At 42.7% G+C, this 25,184-nt stretch overlaps 1 protein-coding gene across 1 annotated transcript in view; it reads right to left on the bottom strand.

Moving 5' to 3' along the window:
• R3HDML (R3H domain containing like) overlaps positions 1 to 24,972 on the bottom strand; it is an 88,737-nt gene extending 63,765 nt beyond the window's left edge. The window contains exons 1-2 of the mRNA XM_085619316.1: positions 24,852 to 24,972; positions 23,921 to 24,248 (exon numbers count right to left, since the gene is read on the bottom strand). Coding sequence (XP_085475442.1) covers positions 23,921 to 24,181 — 261 coding nt within the window. The 5' untranslated portion in view covers positions 24,182 to 24,248; positions 24,852 to 24,972. The remainder of the gene's footprint in view (positions 1 to 23,920; positions 24,249 to 24,851) is intronic.
• Positions 24,973 to 25,184: the final 212 nt, after the last annotated feature.

Below are 25,184 nucleotides of genomic sequence, written 5' to 3'. Positions count from 1 at the left end.
GGGGTACGCACCGTACATACGCGATGTTGGGGGTACGCACCGTACATACACAACGCACGGGGGTTTATGCCTGTACGACTCGTACCCCTGGGGACTCTTCTTTTACGGCTGTTTTTGGCTCCCGTAAGAAAAGAGCCGTACGGAGTGCCGTAGGGACGAATCGTACTTGCTGGTCAGGAAACCGCTGCTTAAATACGTACGGACATCGCGTACAAGCTGTTCCGGATCCGAATCGTTGGTTTATTTTAGCCGTATGGTCTTTTGTACGATTTGTACGGAAAAAGGCTTTCTGTACTTCCTAGGTTGTAAGAAAAGTTTACCGGGTACGAGTCGTACGGGAAAAACGCTCCGTACAACGATTTGTACAGCCTTTTTCCAGCATTGGAATCGGCCCCATGGTTGTTCTTCTCCTAAGCCTAACCATCTTCTCTGCTACTGCTGTCATCCTACCTGCAACTAGTGCCGGGAAGATCCATTTTGAGGGCAGTCGTGTGCTCTAGAAATCTTTTTAACATAACGTGACTTAATGCTGTCATGTAAGGAATGTCAATAAATTGGTGGTTAACTTGGGATTCCATTGGTGACTAAATTTACGGTTCTGTGAAATGCAAATAGATGCTGAAACAGAGAGATGGGTGTATAGTGCATCACTTGAATGTGGTCCCCACTTGGAGTAAACTCAAGGCTAGATGTACGAAGCATTAGCGAACCGGTAACCAGTCGCAAACTGGTTACCGATAGCAAAAATGTCATTTTCAAATGTACTAAAAGCATTTGTTACGCTATTTTACCTAAGCGAGAAGGTACCGAATTGAAATTTTAGGGACCAGTGTTTGCGAGTTATTACCAATTTCTTAATACTGATTCATAAATTGTATGTATCAACCTTTCGCAAAGACCGATACATTGCAGAATGTGGATTTTGCATATGCAAATTACCACCAACTCTGATCAGGTGTTAGCCAGGTGCAAAGTATATAAAAAGGCCCAAATTGGCGTGTTCCACAATGGCAGTGCTGTACGTAAGTGCGAGTAGGATGCGGATTCTCAAAGGCCTTCAAATAAGGAGGAGGAGACCGGAATGGATATTCAGAGTGAGGCTTCAAGACCTCCAAACAACTGTGTGGTATGCCCATATCTTGTGTGAATCTTGATCTAGGATTAGGTTACCTGACACCACTGTGATGTTGGACACGGATTCTCCTGTGCAGATGTCTGCTCCTCACTGCAGGTTCTTCTGAGACATTTGGACTCCCTGCATCATCCACTTTATCCGTAGGCAGAATAGGGCTGCTATGTTCAGGACTGCAACTTTGCAACTAGAATAAGCCTAACCCCATACACTGCTGCAAACATCTTAGTGTAGCACTGTAAGTGTGTGTATGACTCTTACCTTTTAAAGTAGCAGGAGCATCCGAAGTGTCGATATTGCTGAGGCCAGACACAGTTCGCGTCTCCAGGGTGGATTTGATCATTTCCTCAAGAGCAGTTGGTGGTGGCTGAGTTGGAGGTCCTACTCCTGTTGCATGGACCTCATTTCTGCGGCTTGCCAACTTCTCTTTGGTCATGGCTCAGAGATCATACTGCCTTTTACGGATGTCTTCTATTGATCTCTGTGAAACCCCCAAAGAGTTACTGGGCTCCTAGACGTTGAGAAATATTTTGTTCTTCTGTGATTCAGGTGCCGAGAGGTATGTTTTGCCAAACAAGGCATCATGATGGGATACACACTCTTCAGTTAGTATCTCTAACTCTTTCTCAGAGAATTTTAATTTTCTATCTCATCCTTCAAGGGCCTTCTCCTTCTCAGGATTCTGCTGGGGCATTTTACTGCTTTCCAAAGATGGGTGGCTGATATTGGCGCTGATCTCAATTCGATTGATATGGCAATCACCAGTCTCAATGCTCTCCAGTGTACTTATAGCCTGCTACTGCTCTACTTCCTGTTGGTGAGGTCATCACTCAATGCCAGGTGAGAATTCGGTATTTGTGTCTCAATTCATTATTCACGGAATCGCTAATTGCGATTACTTAAATTGCAAATGTGACTCATACCGAATCAGTAATGGCCAGTTGGACACATTCATACATACCAAATACCGATATGTAAATTGCGATTCAGTAAGAATAGGTATTCATTTGCTTCGTACATCTAGCCCAAAGTCTCCCACAGACAGATGGGAGAATAAATGCTACATTATTTTGCTACCGTTGTCAGCTCTTATGTCCTTAGGCTTCTTATGAAGACAAGCTAGTTTCTTAGCAATTAAAGGGGCTAATTCTGAACTCAGTCGTGGGTGCTTGCCAATAACTCTGGTGCCATTCATGAGATTTAAAGTCTCAGATCTTTATGGCAGGCAAAGAGCATGTGGTTGCACCGCTGCTACTCCTATATAAGTCATAGAATGATGCCACTGAGAAATTTCCGTCAGGTTTCTGATCGAAAGGCAGCATTACTGAGACTTACATGGCAGTGCCAAAACCATAGCTCAGTGGATTAGTGGCCTGCTCCTGAAGCTTCTGTGCGACAAGGAAGCAATCTCAAAAGTCCTCCGTGCTTTCATCCTTTGGAGTAGGTATAATGAGAACCATTGAATTGGCATCATGGTAGCACCTGTAATTTACTTTGTCGATACTGTCCTTTTCCCAGGTAGTGCTTTATGAAGAGTTTGGCTACATTCCCAAAAAACAGTAGTGGTTATAATGCAGACCTTTGCTAACCTCCTAAAATGTTAGGCTTCTCATTTCTGTTCACATTAATTTTTGTTTCAGATATTATTATCATAATTTCTGGCAATTATTTAAACCGTTGATTAGGGTATAATACAGATGGGATAGTTATGGGTAGTTGAGATCCTCCCCTAGTCTGCAAAACCTGAGCATCAATCAGTTCCCATTCACAATTAAAAGCATTTAACTAGTGCCAAGAAGCCTTTGGGTAGCCAAGCGCTTTAAAAAACTGGAATATATTAAGATGCATTAAAGGATAGATCATTAAATTCTTAGCACCACAAACACTTCAGGTATGCAGCTCTATCGCACACATTACACTGAGGCCTTTGCAGCTGTTATTAATGCATTTGTTATATCACTAGCGTTCAACTAGATCACACATATTCCTAAAGTTTATCCTCTTGTAAAGCGTTTTACTGTCAGCTGAACCTGCCCAGGAACAAGAGCAACGTTTACGAGAAAACATCTAGTGGCAGAAGCAGCTGTTCTGCTCTGTTTAAATAGGTTCAGGACTCAAGCTTTGCACGTTACCATGCAACACTTATAAAAGAAGACATTAGTGTGGGAAACCGGTTTGGAAGTGTTTGATTGGTCTGCCACTGGTCATCTTGCACTAATTCTGAATTCCTTTTATCAATTTGCATATTGAACTCTGTAACAACTAAGGCTCGAGGTGTTGTAAATACGCGTTGATACAACTCGCAGAAAGAATATCCAGATGTGTTCGTTTTACTGTTAAACACCATCATTCAGGTTTTCTGGTCTGCTGCAACTTCCCTTACCAGAAGCAGCCAACAATTGTACTGTTGCGAGTCACAACATTCTGAGGTGTGTTCAACATCACACTCTTTCCATTAGAAATGTATAACCATCATTTATCTCAGTGGACAGTTTTGTGAGTTTCAAGATCGCAACTGGTGTAGGTTTGGAGATGTGTGATTAAAAAGTGCCATTTTTGCAGAAGAACCCAAGGGAAGAGTATTTTCCCAGTTTGGGAGCCCAACATTTAGAATGAACCATAAATAAATACATTTTTAAACAGTTTCCAACCAACAGCCCATTCAACCATGGGCAGCATTTTAGGAGGAAAGTCAGCACCGATTGAGTAAACTTTACAATGTGGCTTTGTTGTGAGGCTATTAACCTTTCTCATTCCTTCCGTCCAGTCTAGCTGCCTACTCCACTAGACTCTCTAGACCGTACACAGCAAAGACCACAGGTAGCACAGCCAGCGGCAAGACTCACTACAGATGTGGTTGCTACTGAACAACGCAAAAGGTTAGAGGCCTTTCCATTGTTTGCTGCTGCTCTTACTTTGAGTCAGCATGCATCAGCAGCTGCTGCCCGAAGATGGAGGAAAGTAAGCCTGAATGAAGCACCTTCAGGGAAGGTACTGCCTAATCGAGGAGAGAGTTACTAGCTGGACACAGAATAAGCCCACAAGAGTATATGTCTGAATGGCACACTCACTTACCTATAAATCCTTGGCTTGGTGTTACGTTTGAGGCCTTGGAAGCTGGTTTAGCCATTGGGTGACTGGTATTCACGTGACTGATATCCCAGCCCCTTTATTACGAGTGCATTAATGCACTTATAATAAGGCGGATGGTATATCAGTTACCATTGTGACGGAGTGCCCTCCTGCCAAACCGTAAATTAGGCTTGAGGTGTTGGGTATGCAACTCTGAGCTAAATAAGAGCTGGAAAACAAGTGAGGTGAATAGTCAAAAGTGGTAAAGGCTTTCCTTTGAGATGTTAGATCAGGGTTTCTTGTGTTCTGTCCCTAAAAAATAACTTTCCAATTGTCATGTTTTGGCCCTGGTGGTGCAGTCAAACAAGGTCAGAGAAGTTTTCCTGGGTGGTGAAGAGAGCCACTTGTCCAGGAAGTGACTTAAAGCACTGTACCCTTCCTTCTTCGCTTTTAGTTTGTGCAGAATGGGCATTTCCTGCCCTTTGGAATAAGCATGTTGTATTGAGCCACGGCACTGGGTGTTGAGGTACAGTTTCCATTGTTCATTGTTTGTTGGACCAAACAACTGAAGCACCGGATCTTTACTGGCTGGCTGCCTCTGCAAATTCATCTTAGTGAGGTGGTCCACAGGCCTGAGAAAGACAGAATACCCATGTGACCATGAGGGTGGGGTCTATGTTGATGAGAAGAGCCTTCCACCAATGTAGGACCATCTGAATGGACACCGACTTCAGACTTGCAGCTAAAGAAATCTGATCTTCAACTGAGATCTACCCACCTGTACCTTACTGATGAATGTGCCACCTCCTGTTACTCCTCCCTTGCCTTCTCTGCCATGACGCCATACTTCGGCCTCAACCCTCATCTTTGCAATCACTGCAGTGTTGCCTTGAATGCGCACTGTGACTTCAATAGATAATGTCTGCAAGTCATAGGGTCCTTCCTGTGCTGCAGAGGCAGTGCCTCAGGCTAATGTCTGTGACTTTGGCCTGCAAGGTCTTTCCTTAGATCTTTTGGCCCCAGCACAGACTGTTGTCAGAATGGTGAATGACCTTTGAGAGCAGGTAACACTCAACTGATGAGAGGGTTTTCACCACCACTCATAGTTACTCCACCTTTACAACCACTGGTACCTATCCTATATCTGACTGGGAGGATAAGCTTGCATTGTTGCTTCCTATGAGACAGGCGTCCTTTGCTAGTGTGGGACAGTTGCACTGCCGGTTGTGATGAACCTGCCCAGCTTGTTCGAGGTAAGCGTGCACTGTTCATGCCAAAGTAGTACCTGTCCTATGTGTATGTATGTCTTTGGCACTTCCGCTGTTGCTACACCTATTTTGTATGTGTAAGAAGGATGCGCTGCTCCTGACTGCGCTGCAAGTGTGCCATGTTGTTGCAAATACAATCTTCCACTGTGATGCCATGTGGTACCTTATTTGTTTGTGTGTGTTTCTTTATGTGTGAGTGTAAAGCTTACAATGATACTCACTGTGATGTACTTCTCCCATGTGTGTATGTGTGTGAGAAACCATGAACATCGCCTGAGTGTGCTGTAAACCTCGCTGGGTATTCGACAGCATCTTAAACTGCTGCTATGGTGCTGTGCGTGTACCTAGAGCAGACTAAAGACACAAACGTTTGTGAGACCTATTTCAGAAATATATTTTTATAACCACCACATGAAAATGTCCTCAGTTTCTCCACCTAGAATTTGTGAAGTGGTGAACTGCTCCTGTAAGGCTTATTACGATCGACCTACTATGTACACACGACACCTAGCAAGATGACCACACAGGAATTGAAATTGATGATCTGCAGAGTCAATGCAGACCTTTGCATCAGGCACCACCATCTCCAGCACACGGTCTAAGCTGTGATCAATACAGTAAAACCTGTCACCTACAGGATAAGGCAGACATCCATTAGACAAATAAAAAACTGGAAGTGTGTTACTGGTAAGGGAGTATGTGACCCCAAAATAAGACACTCATCTTTGCATGCAAAATTTAAGATCTAAGCCATCGATTCTTAACATTTTGATTCCTCTGTACCCCTGCAGAATCATTACTGGAAACTGAGGACCCCGCCTAAGCCATTTCTACAATTTGAACCTCGTGACAATACACAACAATATAGAACCCAGATGACGATGTAATGACTTTTTAATTATTTTTATTTATGTAAATAATGTGTAGTTTCAGTTTCAAAAGACCTTTATTCGAATTTGTTAAAATTCATAAAAGTACCGACACATCAAAGAACATATACATACACATAATACAAAACAGTTAAATAATTTACATTTCATAGTAACAAAGCAATTCATACAAAGGTTAGACAGTAAATTCCATTAACTTATAAGGTTTTAGCAGTAGTATTTTTTGACTGAATCTGATTACAAGGACTTTCCATAGTCTTGCGTGCACGTATGGCTAGTCTTAGAAAAGTGCTAGTGCGAAATGTCAGTTCATCATTGTCCAGGGTGAGCAGCAGCATGTAGGATTCCTGAAGTGTAAGAGGTCTGAGCTTTCTAAAATATGGGGTTAAAAGCCATTTGGTATATCTCACATAATATTTACAGAAAAACAGAAAGTGCAAATCGTCTTGAGTGCTTGTACCGTCACAGGGGCAGGGGGTAAGGACAGTATGGTGTTGATACCCCAGAGGAAAAGAGAGCAGAAATTTAACAGTTCCTGCCCTTAGACGAAACAGTAGAGATCGTTCCCAATTTGACATAGGCAGTGATAGGTAGGGTGGCATGATTTGCATACAGAGACCATTACCAATGTATTTTTTGACCCCTGATTTCTGTAGTTCAATTCCAAGCCGTTCATTACGATAAAGTGCATAGAGTGCCTTTTGAACCTCATGTTTGTCCTTTGGTTCAATAGCCGTTGGCTCAGTAAACAAAATACCTCTTCCAATTTCATTAAATATTTTAAAAACTTCTTTAAACCAGGGGATCTGTATGCCATTATCACTATTGAGGCAGTCCCTAATGATGTTTTGCGTAAGGGCAGCAGCCTCATTCCTCCAGATTCTGATCCAGAAGAGTGCTGGTCTTGCTTTAATAAAGTCGTTTATGAATGGGAGGTTAAGTTCGTTATGACAGATGAAATTGGAAGAGGAAATTGGTGCTCCCAGCAATTTCCTGCAAAAACGGTTTTCCTCTCTTTGAATACCAATGCTGCTGGCCGATCCCCAAACTTCGGCTCCATACGTAGCAACAGGGGAACACTGTAATTTAAAAATTTGAACAATAGCTTTAGTGGCGCCGATTTTCTTAGGGCGTGGGAGACTCAGGACGGAGTTGTTGGCTTTCGAGAACTTGCTCGTGGCGTGGGCCACATGCCCACTCCAGGAGCCGTTCGCAGCGAAAACCAACCCCAGATAAGGGAACTTATGGACAGATTCGAGTTTATCTGTTCCAATTTGAATAGTGCCGAGTTTCCTTTTGCCCGGCCCACAAGGCATTATAAAAGACTTTTTAAAATTAACTTTCAAATCCAGTCCCTCCATAAAATTTACAAAACTATGTACAAGCAGACGTAAGGCGTTTGGTGTACGTGCCAAAAGGACAGCGTCGTCTGCATATAAAAGTACGGGCAAGGGATTTCCTAAAATGATTGGGACATCGGGGGTAGCTTTCTTTAAACAGTTGGACAGGCCATTAATATAAATATTAAACAGCAGGGGTGCTAAGACGCACCCCTGTCTCACCCCCCTCCCTATCTTAATGGCTCCCGATACCTCTCCGCCCACACCAATACGTACCCGAGCTTTCAAGTCAGTATGGAGATAGGCTAAGAATCTAACAAGAGTGGCATCGAGACCATTTGACAGGAGAGTTAACCATAGCTTGGATCTATTCACAAGATCGAATGCGGATGAAAGATCCATAAAAGCTAGGTAAACGGGGGATGAGCGAGCAATGCAGTATTTATCTATTATCAATTTTAAGTTTAGGCATTGCTCGACTGTTCCTACCCCACTCCTAAACCCCATCTGGCAGGTGTCTAAAAAGTCAGAATCAGACGCCCATACCAGTACCCTATTATAAATTATTCGTCCTAGTATTTTTAAAGTATTGTCCAGGAGGGAGATGGGACGATAGTTTACTGGGTCAGATCTGTCTCCCTTTTTGTAAATGGGGACAATAATACTAGTAGCCCAGGTGGCAGGCATGGCTACATGTGGAAGACTATTAAAAATGTTTAAAAGTATTGGTGTCCAAAGATCAACGTTAAATTTAAGGATATCTATAGGGAGGCCGTCTGGCCCGGGCGCCTTGTTGCCTAGGCTCTCTTTGATAGCTTTCCTGACTTCTAAGTCCGAAATCTCTAAGCCTGCTGTTTGGTTCAGGTTAGGGAGAGGTTGCTCATCAGAGGGGGCAGCATAAATATTAGAAAAATGGGTCTCCCAGGCTGTACTGGTTATGTTGCAACTAATTTTAGTAAGCTCTTTGCCCATTTCCCTCGTTCTCCTAACTGCCGTCCAAAATGGGCCGCTGCCACCCAGATTGGCGCTGATAACCAGCTTATCCCAGTGATCGGAGAGCAAATTTGCCTTCCTTTTCGATGTTTTATCTTTATAGTTTTTCCTGGCGGCTCGAACAGCGTCCTTACACCTGGGATTGGCAGAGAGGGCCTTTCTTAACTCTCTATTGGCCACGGAGCAAGATGTATCAAACCACCGTGGCTCTTTATGGTCAGTAGAGAGTGGGACTGACAGGAGAGTTTTTATATTGGTGCATAAAGCTTCAAAATCAGTAATCAGTTCTTCATTATTTGTACTAGGGGAGGAGAGACATTTCAATAGATCCGGATATGCCTCCTGAATCGTATCTATAATAGCCCCACAATCAATTCCTCTCCATTTAAGGCGAAGGCCATCAATTGAGGGTGTGATATCCCTAGCTCCATTTAAATTCATAAAAATCGGACTGGGTGCGAGGTTAAAGATAGCAAACAAAGGATTATGATCGCTGAAGGACGTTTGCACCACAGAAGATTTGATTAAACAGTCCGTTAACACAGGTGATGTAAAAATGTAATCGATAATTGAACCGTTATCCCTGCCCTTAAACGTAGGGGCGTAGGGAAAATTCATATCATACCCTACACTCATTACGTCAACAAGATTAAAATCAGAGAGTATGCTAATCAGTTCCAAACCCCTGCGGTCATTACAGTGATCAAAGTTAGTGGATCCATAGTTATCTATAAGTTTCACATTAAAATCTCCCCCGATCAGAATACTAGTCTTAGTATCTACTGACATGGAACAATCAATTATATTTAATACCTTAGATAAAGCAACAAAATTTTTGTTCGGTACACCATTAAAATCATTGTTATAAAAATTGATTAAATAAATTATGGTCTTTGATTTCAATTTGTATTCCAGAATTTGAATGTTGGAATTAGCAAGGTTGTCTGACTTCAAAACATTAATTGTACCGCCTGCCAAAATTCTAATCCCCGTAAAGAGTCCACCCACCGCTCGGCCAAAACTAGGTTTTAGAGATGTCAGGCTGAAACAGTGGTAGCCTTCGATATACAGGTTATCAACAGCCCAAGTCTCTTGGAACATGAGTATGTCTATGTCCTTAATTAGTTCGGTCCAGGCAGGGTCAGAGAGCTTGGATTCTAAACCTGCGACATTCCAGCTTAGGATTGATAGGCCGTGTTTGAACCCCTGGTTAATAAATGTGCACCTAGTATTCCCATTATCATAGATAGTTGGTTCGTTTGAAATGGCCGGAGTGCTATCCGACAATATGATTTCTGGAGCTACTATTTTAGCATGGAGTAATGCAAGTGAATTTATGATTGTGGCATCCTCTTGGTTGCAGGCTTTTGCATTCTTGCATGATTCATTATTAAGGGGTATGCTCAGTCAATCCTGTTCGTCTAATGATGATAGATAGTCGAACCGATTGAAAGTTGGGATATTGTACATTGGCCTGACTTGTGTCGTCTGTGCAAACTGGAATGGGTTAGGGATTGGGTAAGACCTATCCCTGTGATTGCTCTGACGCATAGTTGGGGCTTGAAAATGTTGTGGATGGTTGGGGGTAAGGATTGGCATTAGAGGTTGTGGATGCCAATTGGAGTTGTTGGAAAAGGCGGCATTTAGGTTCTGGTTTTGGGCAAAAAAGGGTGATTTGACCCTTGCACCAAAATTCGTCTCTTGGTATAAATTAATGGGGAAATTGTTGGGAGGGTTAACCGTGGCTTGTTCTGGAGGTATCAGGTGTCGATAAAAATATCCTAAGGGAAGGAGCGTGGTGTTAAATTCCCATGGCGATGGTAAAGGGGCGTTGACTAATGTTTTCTCTGCCCAATGTGGTTTTCTAAAACTAATAATGACACAGTCGCCCTCAAGTTTTTTCCTAAGGGGTCCAATCCAACCCACCCGCTGTGTGTTAATAATCTCCCTTGCACCATCAATCGGGTAATTGCAGTTAGTAATTAGCCAGTGCAGGGTTTTATTTTTGAGTGATATGGGATTTTCATCCTGATCCTCTCTTAGTTTAGTAACATTTACTAACACTAATACATATGCACCGCATTCCGGAGGAAGATTAATGCGGGCCGGAACTTGTCTGGGCGGTTTTGGGGTGGGTTGGGTCAAGATAGGATTGCTTGTAAAAATTGAAGGGTGACCTGTGGTACTCGCAGTTGGGAGTGTGGTATTCGCGGTGGTATTGGTGCCAGGATCCTTTCTTTTATCTGTGGATTTGCTATTAGTGTGTGGTGTTGCTGTTTTTTGTTTAGTAATTGGGCCATTGGCCAGCGCAACAGGTACGACTTTATCTGCATTATTTGGGGCGACTGGGGGTACTTGTAAGATAGTTGTTTTGGGGCCTACTATATTGGTGGGGTTACTATTTTTTATACTGGTTGCAGGACCTCCCTTTAGGAAAATCTTAAGAGGGTTGCTCAATTCATCTAGCTGTTTTTCTAATCGAGCAAGCCTATTTTCGATTGGGGATAGATAAATGCTTAATAAATCCCCCAGTCTTTCCAACAGAAGGTCATATGCCTTGTCTATATTTCCGTTAGTGTTCGTTGTTCTGCCCTGCTGAACAGTTTCACTATCATCCCTCTGAGGTATTACCGTAACCTTAGTCGCGTTATGATTATTGTCAGGGACAAAGTTGGTATTTTTCCCAGGTTTCCTTTGTGCCCGGCCATATTTCCTGATCGTAGTTACCCGGGGCTTGGGTACGTGTAACTTCAGTTTTTGAACTGCCCCCTCACGCCTACCTCTAGCATGCCTGGTGTTATCAGCAGATTGTACTTTGGGAGAGGGGTTAATTAGTAACTCAGGCGTTTTTTCCAAGTCTGTGCTAGTGTCGGTATCTGTGTCTAACAGGGGAATTGAGGCTGAGAGGTTAACCTCGCTAGGAATGGTGTGTATGTCAGCACAAACATCAAGTAAGGGTCTGATGTTATTAGGCATAATTTGTGCAGGTGTAGTGGCGGTAGCAATGAGGCCAAGCGAAGAACGTTTGGCATGCGCCAAGTCTTGTGATACCCTGCGTTCTAGTAGGTTTATGCCCTGGTTGATGGCATCATTGGCCTTAGAAATAAAAAGGTCAATGGGGCCAGTCACAGCGGCAGCAGTTTTGCTGCGGGTGCCTCTTGGGGCCATGCTGACAAATAATAACCCCTGTTCTACGGTTTGGGTTGTTACGCAGGACTACAGATACAAGTATCAATGACACATAGCAAACATTATGGTTATAAGGCAGATAGTCCCGGAAATAATAGCAGTACCCACAGTTCCCAAATGAGGAATGGCCAGTGGACCAATGAACAGTACCTTCAAGTTGTAACGAATAGGTGAATGAAAGGAGGTGGCCCCGTCCCGTCCTCCTCGTGCCTCTGAGGGCCTCAGAGGGCCCGCCCTTGTCCCGGGCTTCGCCCGGGCGCTGCCCGCGCGCGTCCCGCGCTGCGGTGTTCCCGTGTCTCTTTTCAGGGCCCCCGACGCTGCCTGATGACACCTGAGGCGAGCGCCGGAGTGGGATGCTGGGATGTGTGGTTTCGGACCAGCCGTTCCCCTCACGGCAATGTGTGGCAGTTTGCGCTGTTGTGGCCGTTCCCCTCACGGCGGAGTTTAGGTAGGTGAATGCCAAGTGCGGGTCACCGGAAGATTTGCGCGTGCGTCCCGCGCTGCGGTGTTCCCGTGTCTCTTTTCAGGGCCCCCGACGCTGCCTGATGACACCTGAGGCGAGCGCCGGAGTGGGATGCTGGGATGTGTGGTTTCGGACCAGCCGTTCCCCTCACGGCAATGTGTGGCAGTTTGCGCTGTTGTGGCCGTTCCCCTCACGGCGGAGTTTAGGTAGGTGAATGCCAAGTGCGGGTCACCGGAAGATTTGCGCGTGCGTCCCGCGCTGCGGTGTTCCCGTGTCTCTTTTCAGGGCCCCCGACGCTGCCTGATGACACCTGAGGCGAGCGCCGGAGTGGGATGCTGGGATGTGTGGTTTCGGACCAGCCGTTCCCCTCACGGCAATGTGTGGCAGTTTGCGCTGTTGTGGCCGTTCCCCTCACGGCGGAGTTTAGGTAGGTGAATGCCAAGTGCGGGTCACCGGAAGATTTGCGCGTGGAAATGTATTGCTTTTATGATATTTTTTATATCGAATAAAGCTTATACTACTAATAGAACCCAGTATACATCAAACAAATGCACAAATTATGAAACACTGTATTTATTTCACCAACACAAAAATGCAAACATCGAATTTTAATTTAGTGGGAAGGTAAGAACTTCTCAAATTTTTGTTTTATTTCGAAGCAATATGCATGACACTATAAATTATTATTTATTTTGATAAACAGTTCTGGGCCACCTGAACAGGCTCTGTGGATCTCAGGTTAAGCACGTCTGATCTAAGCCACCTTATTGGCAGTGAAGCACATATACCCTCTTCACTGTATCACTAGCTTTGGAAAATGCTAATTAATCAGCAAATGCAATCATCGACTGCTGATACATTAAACTGACATGCTCGTGTACAGCGATTTCACCCTATAACCTGCATGATGTACATGGGCATACGCGCATGCACAGCACTCACACACAAACAAATCTCTGCAGCTGGTGCTTTGACCCTCAATCTCCCTTATTCAGGTGGGAGTCTCTGCTCTGCATATACACATAAAATACCTTTGGCAAATGTTCAGTCACTTCATCTACTTTATTAAGATGTAACTTGCATTCTGAAAGGGGGCGAAGTTCTCTGCAATCTGTGTTCACTTGACCCATTAATCGCCACCTTGTTCTAGCCTCTCAGCACTGGATTATTAGTGGATGGAGGAGGTCATTGTGGAGGTCTGATGTGTAAACCCTGTAAATGCCTCAGTCCTGGGCTGATACTGCCAGGCAGAATGGCAGTGAACTGTGAGAGAACCGTGTGGACTGTGAGAGACCATTGAATGTCTGAGGAATAGTATGGAATATCAGTGCATCGTGCAGGTCATTATGACTACTACCAAATAGCATTCCCTTGAAAATTGTGACATGATTGTAGGACACGTAACTCTGGTCTGAACATGACCTTCCATGTCCATAAATCCACCGCGTCCTATCGACCTAACCACCTTCCCCACATAGAACGTCCCCCATCACTGCTAGACCAAAACTGATAAAAGAGTATGGGCTAGATTACTACTCTGCATTCATCAAGATGATCAAAATATGCTTTAGGTTTCTGATGTGCCCAGTAGATTGGCAGGCTAGTGCTAGACGTCCTTTGTCAAAGGACTTGTCTTCGCCCTGCCTGCTCCAGTCTCTCTCAGTGGAAACTCAATGAAATTTAAAGCAGGACAATGTACGCCCAATCCACACACAAGGGGCAGAGTGGCCAATGCAGTGGTTTGTTCAGTTACTAGAAGGTGCTACAGAAATATAGGAAGCTGGAAATGCTAAAAGCCAAGGGAGTGATTAACCCTTCTGGGGATCCAGGGAACTGCATTTTTATGAGAGCATTCTGAATGCAGCAGCTTCAATGTGTCATTTAACTCCAATGGCTTGGGGCAGATGGCGACCCTAATGTGTTAAATGGTTTTCAAATATTCAAATTTCGAAAAAAAACTTGGAATTTCATATTTTTTTCATTATTGATCATGAATATTGAATGTGTGCCCACTGTAAATCCTCTCAAATGAATAACTGTCCACCTGTTGTTATCAGTACCTTTAACTGATCATGAACCCTTGACTACGGCAACATCCTATATTTAGGCGCTAATAAATCTGTCATTGGACGACTACAAGTAGCGCAAAACGCTGCGGTCAGACTCCTGTGTAAGATTCCTAGGAACGCTGGAGTCTCGAACCATCGCCGGGACCTTCATTGGCTCAGGATAGAGAACAGAGTTCGTTTCAAGGCCTTGAACTACATGTTCAAAATAAAAACAGGAGGAGCCCCAAAATACCTCCAATCCCTTGCTTGCCTTTACACGCCAAAGAGAAACCTCCGGTCCCAGACAGCAGCATGCTTCTGTATACCAAGGTTTAAACGTGCAAGATCAGGGGGCAGATCTTTTGCCTACCTTGGACCCTCCTTGTGGAACACGCTTCCACTAGGCATTCGGAAGGAAGATAACTATTATAGCTTTAGAAAGCTTGTAAAGACCTGGCTGTACGAACAATAAACACCTTAAATTCTCCCTCCGTTTCTGTCTCTTGTTCTAGCTGTGTCTAGGCGCCGGGAAACCCTTCTTGGGTAGCTGTTGCGCCCTATAAATTGACAAAATAAATAAATAACCCTTACTTGTTTGAAAGCATGGTATCTAAAAGATGGATGTGGCCATAGAAGACAACAACTGCATCCCCAGCTTCCAGCACTGGATCCAGATCTGGGTCTTACCAGTTGTACTCTGTGTGTCATTGGCCTCAAGCTGCACCTCACCGATGAGGCATGAATGGGTTAAATACGAGCTGCTTGAGGTCCCATCTGGTGGAGGCGTGGCCTGGCAGTTTGGTGGGACTGTCCCTACTGGAGCAAGACCCAGTTTGATTTGCATACACGTGGTTCCTGTTTAGAGTGACATGGTGGCCAAGAAAACAATGGACTGGAAAGCAGTAATTATCAGTGGCTGAAATTCATTCTATCATTGCACCCATCGCTTTCTTGCTTTTATAAGGACAACCATAGAAGGCAAATGTTTATATTTACTGCACTGTATTGCCAATTCATGTATCATTAAATATTTTTTTGTAAACGACAGTAAATTATATGAGAGTATATTGTAGGATACTGAGTCAGAGGGTCATCACCGTAAATCCCCGAGTTAAAATCCGCTGTGCATAACCCTAATTTCCATGTGACCTGAACGTGACTATAATGTCCACATCAAATGAAAAGTTTTGCTGTAAAACATTCAACAAGATAGAAGTATTGACTTTGTTTTCTGTGTTAGGTCTGAATTCTAAATGAAAATTATTTTACAATGCAGGCCTGCAATAAAAGAAACCAAACTTCCTCTACTACCTGTGTGTCCTTTGCTGACATTCTGTAGTGACACATTTGAGTGTTTTCGGATTTTTATGTTTTATTTCTGTTATGTGTTCTCGGTATCACATGAACTATGCAAAGGAAGCAGCTGGCTGGCCGGAGGCTACAAGAATAAATCTATGTTAACAAAGTTCTGATGTGAATTGAGTACAATATGTTGGCAAGGAAGAGAAATCAAAACCTTGTTAAATGTCAGGGAGAGGTCAAATACAGCAAATACAACTGGATTTATTGACGTAAAGGAGCGTTCTGCCAAAGTCAACACTGGTAAGGAATAGCTAGAAGATACTAGATATAAGTGTGGAGAGTCCATTTTAAAGGTTTCACCACAGGGCAGTCAAAGCATGTGAACTAGCAACCCATCAGGGCCAACACTCGTTCAAAAGTTTAGCAAGTAGAGTATGATGGACATGGGTGTGAATTTGGGGTCACCAGGGGTAGTATGTGCTATCCCTGGCTTGCCTACTCGTACAAATAAATGGCTCTGCTCTAGAGGCCATTGGTATCAGAGGACATGGAGGCAACAGAAGCCATAGACACCAAACAAGGCTATAAGAACAGCGTTTAATTCCTTTGATTTGCACTCCTTGCCATTTTATTAGCCTCCTAGCATCAAATATACGGCAGTGGCGTAACACAAGCTCCCGAAACCCCTGAGGTGCGGGGGGTGCCCCAACCTCCAGGGGCTCCCCTCAGCACAGTACTCTGGCCGACAGCTCCTAATTGATTCCTGAGTGGCCCCTCCACGTACCTTGCAGGGGACACCCCCCTCATGTTTCTTTATGTCAGTGGGCTGTTGAGTGGCTAAGAATGGATCAGCGGGACACTCTTTGATTTCATCAGTGACCAATGTGTTTGTGTAATGTCACTTCTGCTACTGCTCCATTTTGGAGAACTGCTATTCATGTTGGCAGGGACCACCAGGGCAGATGCAGAAGAATGTTAGCCAGTGGCACTTATGCAGGCATAAGAGTTGTTAGTATAACTGCAAAAATGGTAGAATGCACACCGAATCTACCAAATTTACTTGTAAAGCTCAAATTCTTGAAGTTGTCGATTGCACCCCGAGGCGAGCTCCACCCTTGCGCGCAACAAGAGTTGTTAGTTACAATTCACAAAGACTGGTATATGACTAAAGGCCTGATTACAATCTTGGCAGATGGGATACTCCGTGACAAACATATCACATATCCTGTCAGCCGTCTTACAAGTTCCATAGTATAAAATGGAATTTGTACTACGGCAGACGGAATATCCAACACGTTTGTGACGGAGAATCACATCCGCCAAGATTGTAATCAGGCCCTTAGTGTGGTTTATAGTGCTTGCGATTTACTCATGAGATTCATGAGTAAGCTAGGAGTACTCCTGGCTAACTCCTGGCTTACTCTTGTAATTCAAAATTACTACAAGAGTAATTGATGGTAAAATATTAGTGAATAGCCCCTTGGTGTTTGCCTGACTTTTCAAAGCTGTATATGTTACTGAGACTAATCATGATTTAGGGCCGATTCATTTAAAGGATAATTTATAGCATACATTTAAGACCCAGAATTGGATTCTTCATGCCACAATGGCATAGTCCTGTTCTTCAATATCTGTAAAACGTTCATTGAAATGGTATTGTACCTCCTACATATGCTGAAAACGATATAATATTGGAATGATGTAATTATTTTGGTTTTATTGGACAGATTTGTATGAAGCAAGGTTGGGAGAAAAGTGAGAAAATTAAAGCAGTAGTGAGTAGAGGAAAGTGTGCTGTACTGCAAAAGTAGCTAATGATGGCAAACCAGTTGATAAGATATTGGGGACGAGGTTTGCATGCATGATTATGAAAACGGACTTCGGTAAGCATTAGGCCATCCTAGGGGATGTTGTGCAGATGTTCAGGCATGTAGGTCTTTTGGTTATGGGTAAGGTGAGGGAAAGGAATGTGCAGAAGGTGGCATGGGAGACTGGCAGTATGCCGGGTATTGCTTTTATTATGGGAAAAGGGGCAAGAGGAGAGAATGAGAGAGTGCTAATGGGGAGGGCGACTGGATAATTGACACTTATTATTGGTTTGGGTGTGAGGGCAAGGCTATTGTCAAATGTGGATGGGTGGGTGATATTTTTCATATTTATTTGATGGAGGGGAGATTAATGTCACACGCAGTGGGGCGAATGGCAGGAGACTGAACCATTTCTATATATTTAAGTGTGATGGGGAATCTAATGCATAGGGTGGGGGGGCCTGGACCCACAGACACTAGATTATGCACGAATCCCCAATCATTCCTCTATCCCTGCATTGCTCACATTAGGTAAGTAAGAGGGTGAGGGGCGTACATAACATAAATGTATACACGTGTAACTCAAATAAATAGGAATTGTCAACTAGGTTTCCCGAGTGACATCATGGAGAACTCAAACTTAACCCTACTAGTCTATTTATGGCACTCTGAATTTTTCTGTCAGCCACATACCCACTATTTACTGCTACCCAGCCATACTTCTATAAGCTATAAAGGAAGGTTTTCGTTCATTATTTCTGGTGTCAGGTAAATTGCCTTGCTACACACTAAATCTATTTTAAAAGTATTTGCTATGGCACGACTCACTACCCACTTTCACTGCCATAACAAAATTACAATGAAGGCCAGCACTTTAATAAGGTAAGATAAGCCAAATGTCACAGGGTGGCACTACCAGCTTTCACTTAATACAATAAAATGGCCTTTTTTTATAAGTGGGAGGGATATCTGTAATGGAAATAAAAATGTATTCTTCTTGCAGCACCAAAAACGTTGTTCAAAATACATGGAATACTAATGTGTCCTTACAGTTTTCTGACCCTAATTATTTATAATAAGGAAGTTCTGACAGTAGATATTTTTATTCTGGATTTTTGCATAGCATATCATAACTTATTTTGTTTGGGTTTTGTCTTTAGCTGTACCATATAATAAATAGCCACAAATGAGTCTTGTGCCATAGCTGCTTTTCTACAAGTAAAGTCTGTTGAATCTACTACACTCTTTTAAAGTAGGAAATAAAAGGCCATCTTTTAACTAGCTAACAATGTTATATTGTAATACTTTTCTAAGATGGCCGTCACAATGCATCTAAATACAATAGGCCGATGGACGTCAATTAACCAAAATGTCTGGGGTAGCGGAAGTGACATCGCAGGCCATTTCACCTTTATTTTGAATCACACACACATGCTTACACCTACGAACGCATCCACACACTCTCACTCACATAAACACACTCTCAGCCGCAAGCATGCATACAACATACATTTAACAGCATTTACTTACCTTAGCTTCCAGATAGGGTCATATTCCAGCGATTGTACTCCATTTTATATTACATTAATAGTGAATAATAATATTCACTATTTGCATAATAAAAATAATTGAGAGAAACCAGGCCTGTGGAGCTCCAACCATCATCCATTAGAAAGAGCTGCCCCTGTGTTCTAGCCACTGATTTTGCCATTTGTGAGGCCACGGGTCACAAACGCAGTGCCTGGGGTAGCAAGAGGCAAGCCCGGGGTCGCAGCTGTGACCCCTGGTGACCCCTAAATGAAGTCCATGAATAGACCTTGTTTACAAAGGTACAGTAGCATACGTAGATACACTCATGTGTAAACTGATTCTTACGCTTAGTAGTAACTTTGACTTTCATGTTCCCACACCCTGAAACCAGGTGGTAGAGCAATGTTTATCAGTGTAAGATGACTATTAGTAACTTTTCACACATAGGTGGAGGTTTCCACAACCAGGTTGAACAGCTCCCTATGGTAAATTATAGGGAAAAGTACAAATACTTACTAAGCTTTAAAATAGTTTAGTAAAATTATTACATAGGCAAACATGGGTACAATCATTTAATATTGTTTCAAGCCTAGAACAAATAGGCAAAAATGTTACAGGGCTATTATCTTAAAAGTATGTTAAAAATAATATATTTAAATATATTTATTTAATGTATAATTATTTATTTAAAGATTTACTTAAAAACTATCCACCTACAGTAAAATGCCTATTTCTTGCTTAATATGTATTAAAAAATATTCAACCTTAGGTATGAAATTAATTTGAATAAGTAGAAATAAGTTAATTTATTTTTACCTTATTTCCTATTTGAAGTCCCTGCCTCCATTATTTTCTATAGAAGTGTGTTTCAGTTTTAGTGGCTAGGCTTACTCCTGGTCTAAACTGCAGTACACCTAATACTGTTTTGGGACATTTTCGGCTGTATTAATGTTAGAAGCGCAGTTTGTGAATCGAAATGGACTTACTCTTTTGTAGGGGGTCTTTATATGCCCCTAAGCCCCCTCCTTCACCCTCCCTACAACCCACCTACCCCAGCTTAAACCTCTCCAGTTTAATAGTAAGCATTCCCCCACTTTCCAGCTCATTCCCCTGTCCCTCCTACATTTACCTAAAAAGCTCCTGCGCACGTATGCAGAGATCTCTGCAGGAATGACGAAGGTCACCTGCAAAAATACATAGAAAAGATAGGAGCGGCAGAGGTGGAGGTCTTCGCACACAGGTTAGTGAACAGCATTTTCTAGTACTGAGTTGAACTATTTTAGCACCACTAAACGCACTACAAAGAGTAGTTTGTGACTAGGGACCGATATGACGCATGTGATTGGAATCCTGGTAGTAAACAAAAACTTTTTTTAAGATAGGCTCTAACTGCTATTGGCTTTGCGGTACATGCTTCGTAATTCTGGAAGCACCGACATAGCCAACACTGACTTTGAGGGTCCTAGTATATCAGGAAGGGGATTCAGTGACTAAACACTGATTTCTGTTGTTGACTGCACATCACAATTCTGAATCTCGGCAAGGCCTACTCTGTCTTCCATCTTGTGTGGTAGGTACATTGAGACCCATTAAATATCATAGAACACCTATTATTTACCGCGCTTAGGGTGTGAAAGATATTTGAAAACAAACAATTAATATTTTCCGAGTGCTTCCTTCTTTAGAGCACTTCTTTGTTCATCAAAGGATTGCATGTTTGATGTTTACCCACAGTTTTTTATCGGATCACTAGAAAGAGTTATCACCTCCATGTTCTATTGTTTTAAAAAAGGAAACTTCATATTCTTTTAAGCAAATCGTAAAAACTCGTAAGATCTCGTCACTGATTTTTCAACCTCTGTTCCCCCAAACAAACGAAAACAGCTCAAACCTTAATCCTTATAACAGTGTAAAGGCAAAAATACCTAAAAGCATAATTGGAAATTAGATGTAGAAAGCGCCCGCATCAGTGCAAACGTTGTAAAAAGAAATCCTGAAAAAATTAAGGTACAGAGCCCAGCACGTCCCGAATGCGAATTTTAATGGATGTGTGCCAACAAATCACTTCACACGTGTGTGTTCTATTTTAGAAAATGGGTTATTTAGTATTATTTATGTTGAATTTCGGAGAAGTGGGGGTCTTACCTAGCACGACAGAGACGTGTGTTAGTTTCATGTCACAAAATAGTACAAAGACACACCACCTTCCTAAATATCTAAAAACAGTTTTAGTGTTTCAAAACTATTTTTAAAGTTATAACTATTTTCTGAGCCGCACCGTTGATTTAGAATAAATACTAATTTATGTTATTTAGGGGTTAAGAGGGTGTTTTCTGCAGGATGCAACTCTTAGGGGCATATTCTCAAGCCCCTATCGCCAGTGCAACCACAATGTCACTTTCAGTGACGTTGTGGCGATAGGGGCTTAGCCCTATTCACAAGGCAGCGTTAAGCCACTTCAAGTAGCTTAACGCGGCTTAACACTGCCTTGTGAATAGGGCCCCCTTCACGCTGTTTTTATAGTGAAAGGGGCGTGCAGTAGGTGTTGCGGTGGGCGTTCCACCGTAACGGCCATTGAGTTTGGCGCTACCGCCTATTCTCAAGGGCAGCGTAAATAGGAGGTAGCGCCAAACTTAAGACAAGGAAAAATCTGGTCTTAAGGTGGCGAAACGAGGGGAAATGCATTATTTCTCCTTGTTTTTACTTTTTCCATGTGTCCCGCCTTGTGCCGTTTGCGGCGAGTAACTTGTCTGCCGAAGTCTACATCAGGCCCATAGTTTGGGAACTCTGAAAAACGCCTTTAAGTTTCCAGCTGTTTATCGTTTACATTTAACACAGAGTATATTTACTTTGTGCATATGAAGCGAACATGGGCAACTTTATCATAGGCCAACTTTCCCGGAAGTTAAAGATCAGCTGCTTTACGGAATTGTTTTTATTGATTTCTAGAGTCAACTGTTGAAGGGGTGTCACAAACGGCGACAGACACACAGACAGCAGAGATGAAGTGGGCAAGAGGCAAAGGCAATAAATATGAGGAGACATTGACTGCAATACAAGCTATTGCAGAGCAGCAGGAGCGAGTAAGGGAAGAGAAGGCAAAGCAGTTGGTCTGACTATCAGTAAACAAGCACTGGTGAAATCAATCTGTTAAAAAAAGAATTAACGTACTTCCTCATTGATGAGAGATTTGTGTGTGTATCTGTGTGGATAGTTCCGTGGAGAATGTGAAACTGCGTAATAGGGGGGGATGAATGAATTTATGAGTGGGTCCTTGGGTGGGTGAACGTTTGTTACTCACCAATATTCTCATCAATTCATCCATCCATGCACACAGTCACTTAGCATTCATCCAGCTATACCCGTTTCTATAGCGCCAAGACGCCCTTGGGCAAGAATTTGCGCTTTATAAATCACTTTCATTCATTCATCCATCCATATTTATTAACTCAGATAATGCCCGTTTCAGTGACTGGTTCGTCCATAAACACCTAAACAAACACAGACAACCTGACCATCAATTACCAAGCACGTTTCACTAAATGAAAGGCAGATCTGTTGGCTTTGGCAATGCTTGTTAATTTTGACACACACTTCGATACAAGAGTGGACCCTGGGACATTAAATGACATTGAACTTCATATTTTCTGCTTCCACTAAAGAGTACTTCCTTTCCAGTGCATTGTACAAAAGTGCACATCTGGATGCATCGCACACTCATCAGGTTGTCATTTTTTTTTAACACAGGTAGCATTTTCTTTGCTCTGTGGTAATGGTGAGGGTAAACATATGCATTGGTAATAAGGCCATGGGTCAAATATATCTACGTTCTGTGGGATAAAACCCACTGCTGTTCCAGTAGGGAGGCAAACAGATCGCTCCCCATATGTTACTCGGTCCATACATGAGATTGTAATATCACACTTGGACACACACGGGCACACACACCTGTGCAAAGAACAAGCGCCTCCATACAAGAAGTAAGGTTGCAGCCTTAAGGCACGTCCACTAGATGGCACTAAGGCTGTCTGTGTCTAAACCATGGATGGTGTGTCCAGGAACATAAAAGCAGGGGGTAGTCTCAGGCTAGTAACATTAGTAAGTCAGAGTCGGATGAGGTATGATGCATTACGAGACCTCTGATAAGTGACAGTATCTTTCCCCTACCCACATAGAAACGTATGACTAACGCAACGTGGGTTAATACCTAGGCACATAAAAAGCATCCACCGTAAACCAAAGCCCAAGTAATCGTCATTAAAAAATATGCAGGTCTTCGTAAGAGACACCGAATTTCAATCAAAGTACCCTGGAGCATTGAAATAACTTAAGAGTATATATGTATCCCAAAATATTTCAAATAAACTTCTGATCCGTTTTACAGACAGATCTGTATTTTAGAGATTATGATTAAACCTAAATTAACACACGATCTTGGAAAGCCAGTTGTTGGGCAAATAAACTCTACAGGCCTGCAGTTTAGAGAGATCTGAGTATGTAAAGGATTTCAATTCAGATTAATTGAGACTTGGCTTGGAATTGCAGACATTCTGATGTGAATCCAGCATTTCCGGACAATATGAAGCATGCACACTGTCTCAGTGATTTGTTGGTGAGGAAGCTTCGTTAACTACATAGAAACCTGCAATTTTGCACAGTCTTGATTTATGTACAAACCATACTTGTCTACAATGTATAACTAGCCAACCATAGATGACCATTGATTGATCATATGTTTGCCTGAAAATCTTTACTGGATGAGTGCTACTGAGTTGTGCAATAATAGCTACTATTATGCTAGTGCTTAGAGACAATTCAGTTTGATAAGTGTTCGAGAAAATCTGATTATCATCGCTATTACTATAATTTTTAACTCTTTACTCACCATGTACTCCATGTTTGCTGCCGGCGGAAAGACTTGTGATCTCACATGGTTATGGTAGTCCAAGAGAGCGCTCATGTCCCGGGGAGAAATGTAGCGCCTTCGTCTGATTCGTGGAAACCCACTGCCATATGTAAGGTCTGCCTCAGTTCTGTTGGATGGATAGAGCAGTTCGCTCGCATCGGTGAGCACCAGCGAACTGGACTTCTGTATGACCCAGAGTCCCAAGCCAGTCAAGTACAGATGGATGTGCAGCAAAGTCATTTTTGAATCTTTTTTTTGTTTTTGTCTTCTCAGTGCTGCAGATCTTCTGTGCTCCACTCTAGTGCAGCTGAAGAATTATAAAAAACGCATTTTATATTTCTGAAATAGCTGCATTCTATAAAAGTATAAAACATCTATTAAATATTGGTAAAACATGTTTTAGTGAAACAAATATGTTCAAAGGATTTCCTGTGGAAAAAATTGAACCTGAATAAACTTTTGCAATTTTTTCCACACGCTTGACCAGAGTTCTTTGAGTATTAATGCTGGTTACTAAATATTTAAAATATACTAATTTATTAACTTTTTTATAATTGCATGTGTGCATTAATATATACCACTGCAAATCAAGACATTATATCGTTTTTGTCTCTTTTTATAAATGCCATCATTATATAGTTGCTCAATTGTTTATTATAATACAGGAAAATGGATTACATGTTTGGTAAACATTTTTATCTAATGTTGACAGAATCTCCCATTGATTAAACACTCAAACTTTATATGACCAATAAACTAAGGTTGCAGATGAAACATGCATTACTAGAAAAAGATAAAATAGAATAGGAATACTACGAGTTTTCAACGACTCACATGCATGAGGAAGACCTTAATAGGAGTCTGGCAGTTATTGTGAAGAATAGGGAACAGATGTCCCGGCTGTACGTACCTCGCTGCAGAAGCCAAGAGCCGCTGAACTGCGCGGGCTGGAGACTGGGAGGGCGACGACCTTCGCCGACAGCCTGGTCAGACACATGTGGCAGAGGGGTCGAGCCGAGCCTCTTTCGAGCAGTTCTGTCAGGAACATCTGACGCAAAACGTGCATCCTTGGCTCGTCCCCCCAGCGCGCGCTGCCGCTGGGAGCGTCTCCTCATAGGTGATTTACTGCTCGTCTCTGTTGACACGCGCGGGCGCTCCAGGTTTCCGCGCTTGTTGCGAGCGGTGCGTGGCGCGCATAAGGGAGAGATGAAAGTTAGACAAGAATGTGTTTGTTTGGCGGCAG

This window comes from Triturus cristatus, chromosome 7, assembly GCF_964204655.1.
Source record: "Triturus cristatus chromosome 7, aTriCri1.1, whole genome shotgun sequence".
Classification (NCBI taxonomy): domain Eukaryota; kingdom Metazoa; phylum Chordata; class Amphibia; order Caudata; family Salamandridae; genus Triturus; species Triturus cristatus.
This window is presented reverse-complemented; position numbering and strand designations above follow the sequence as displayed.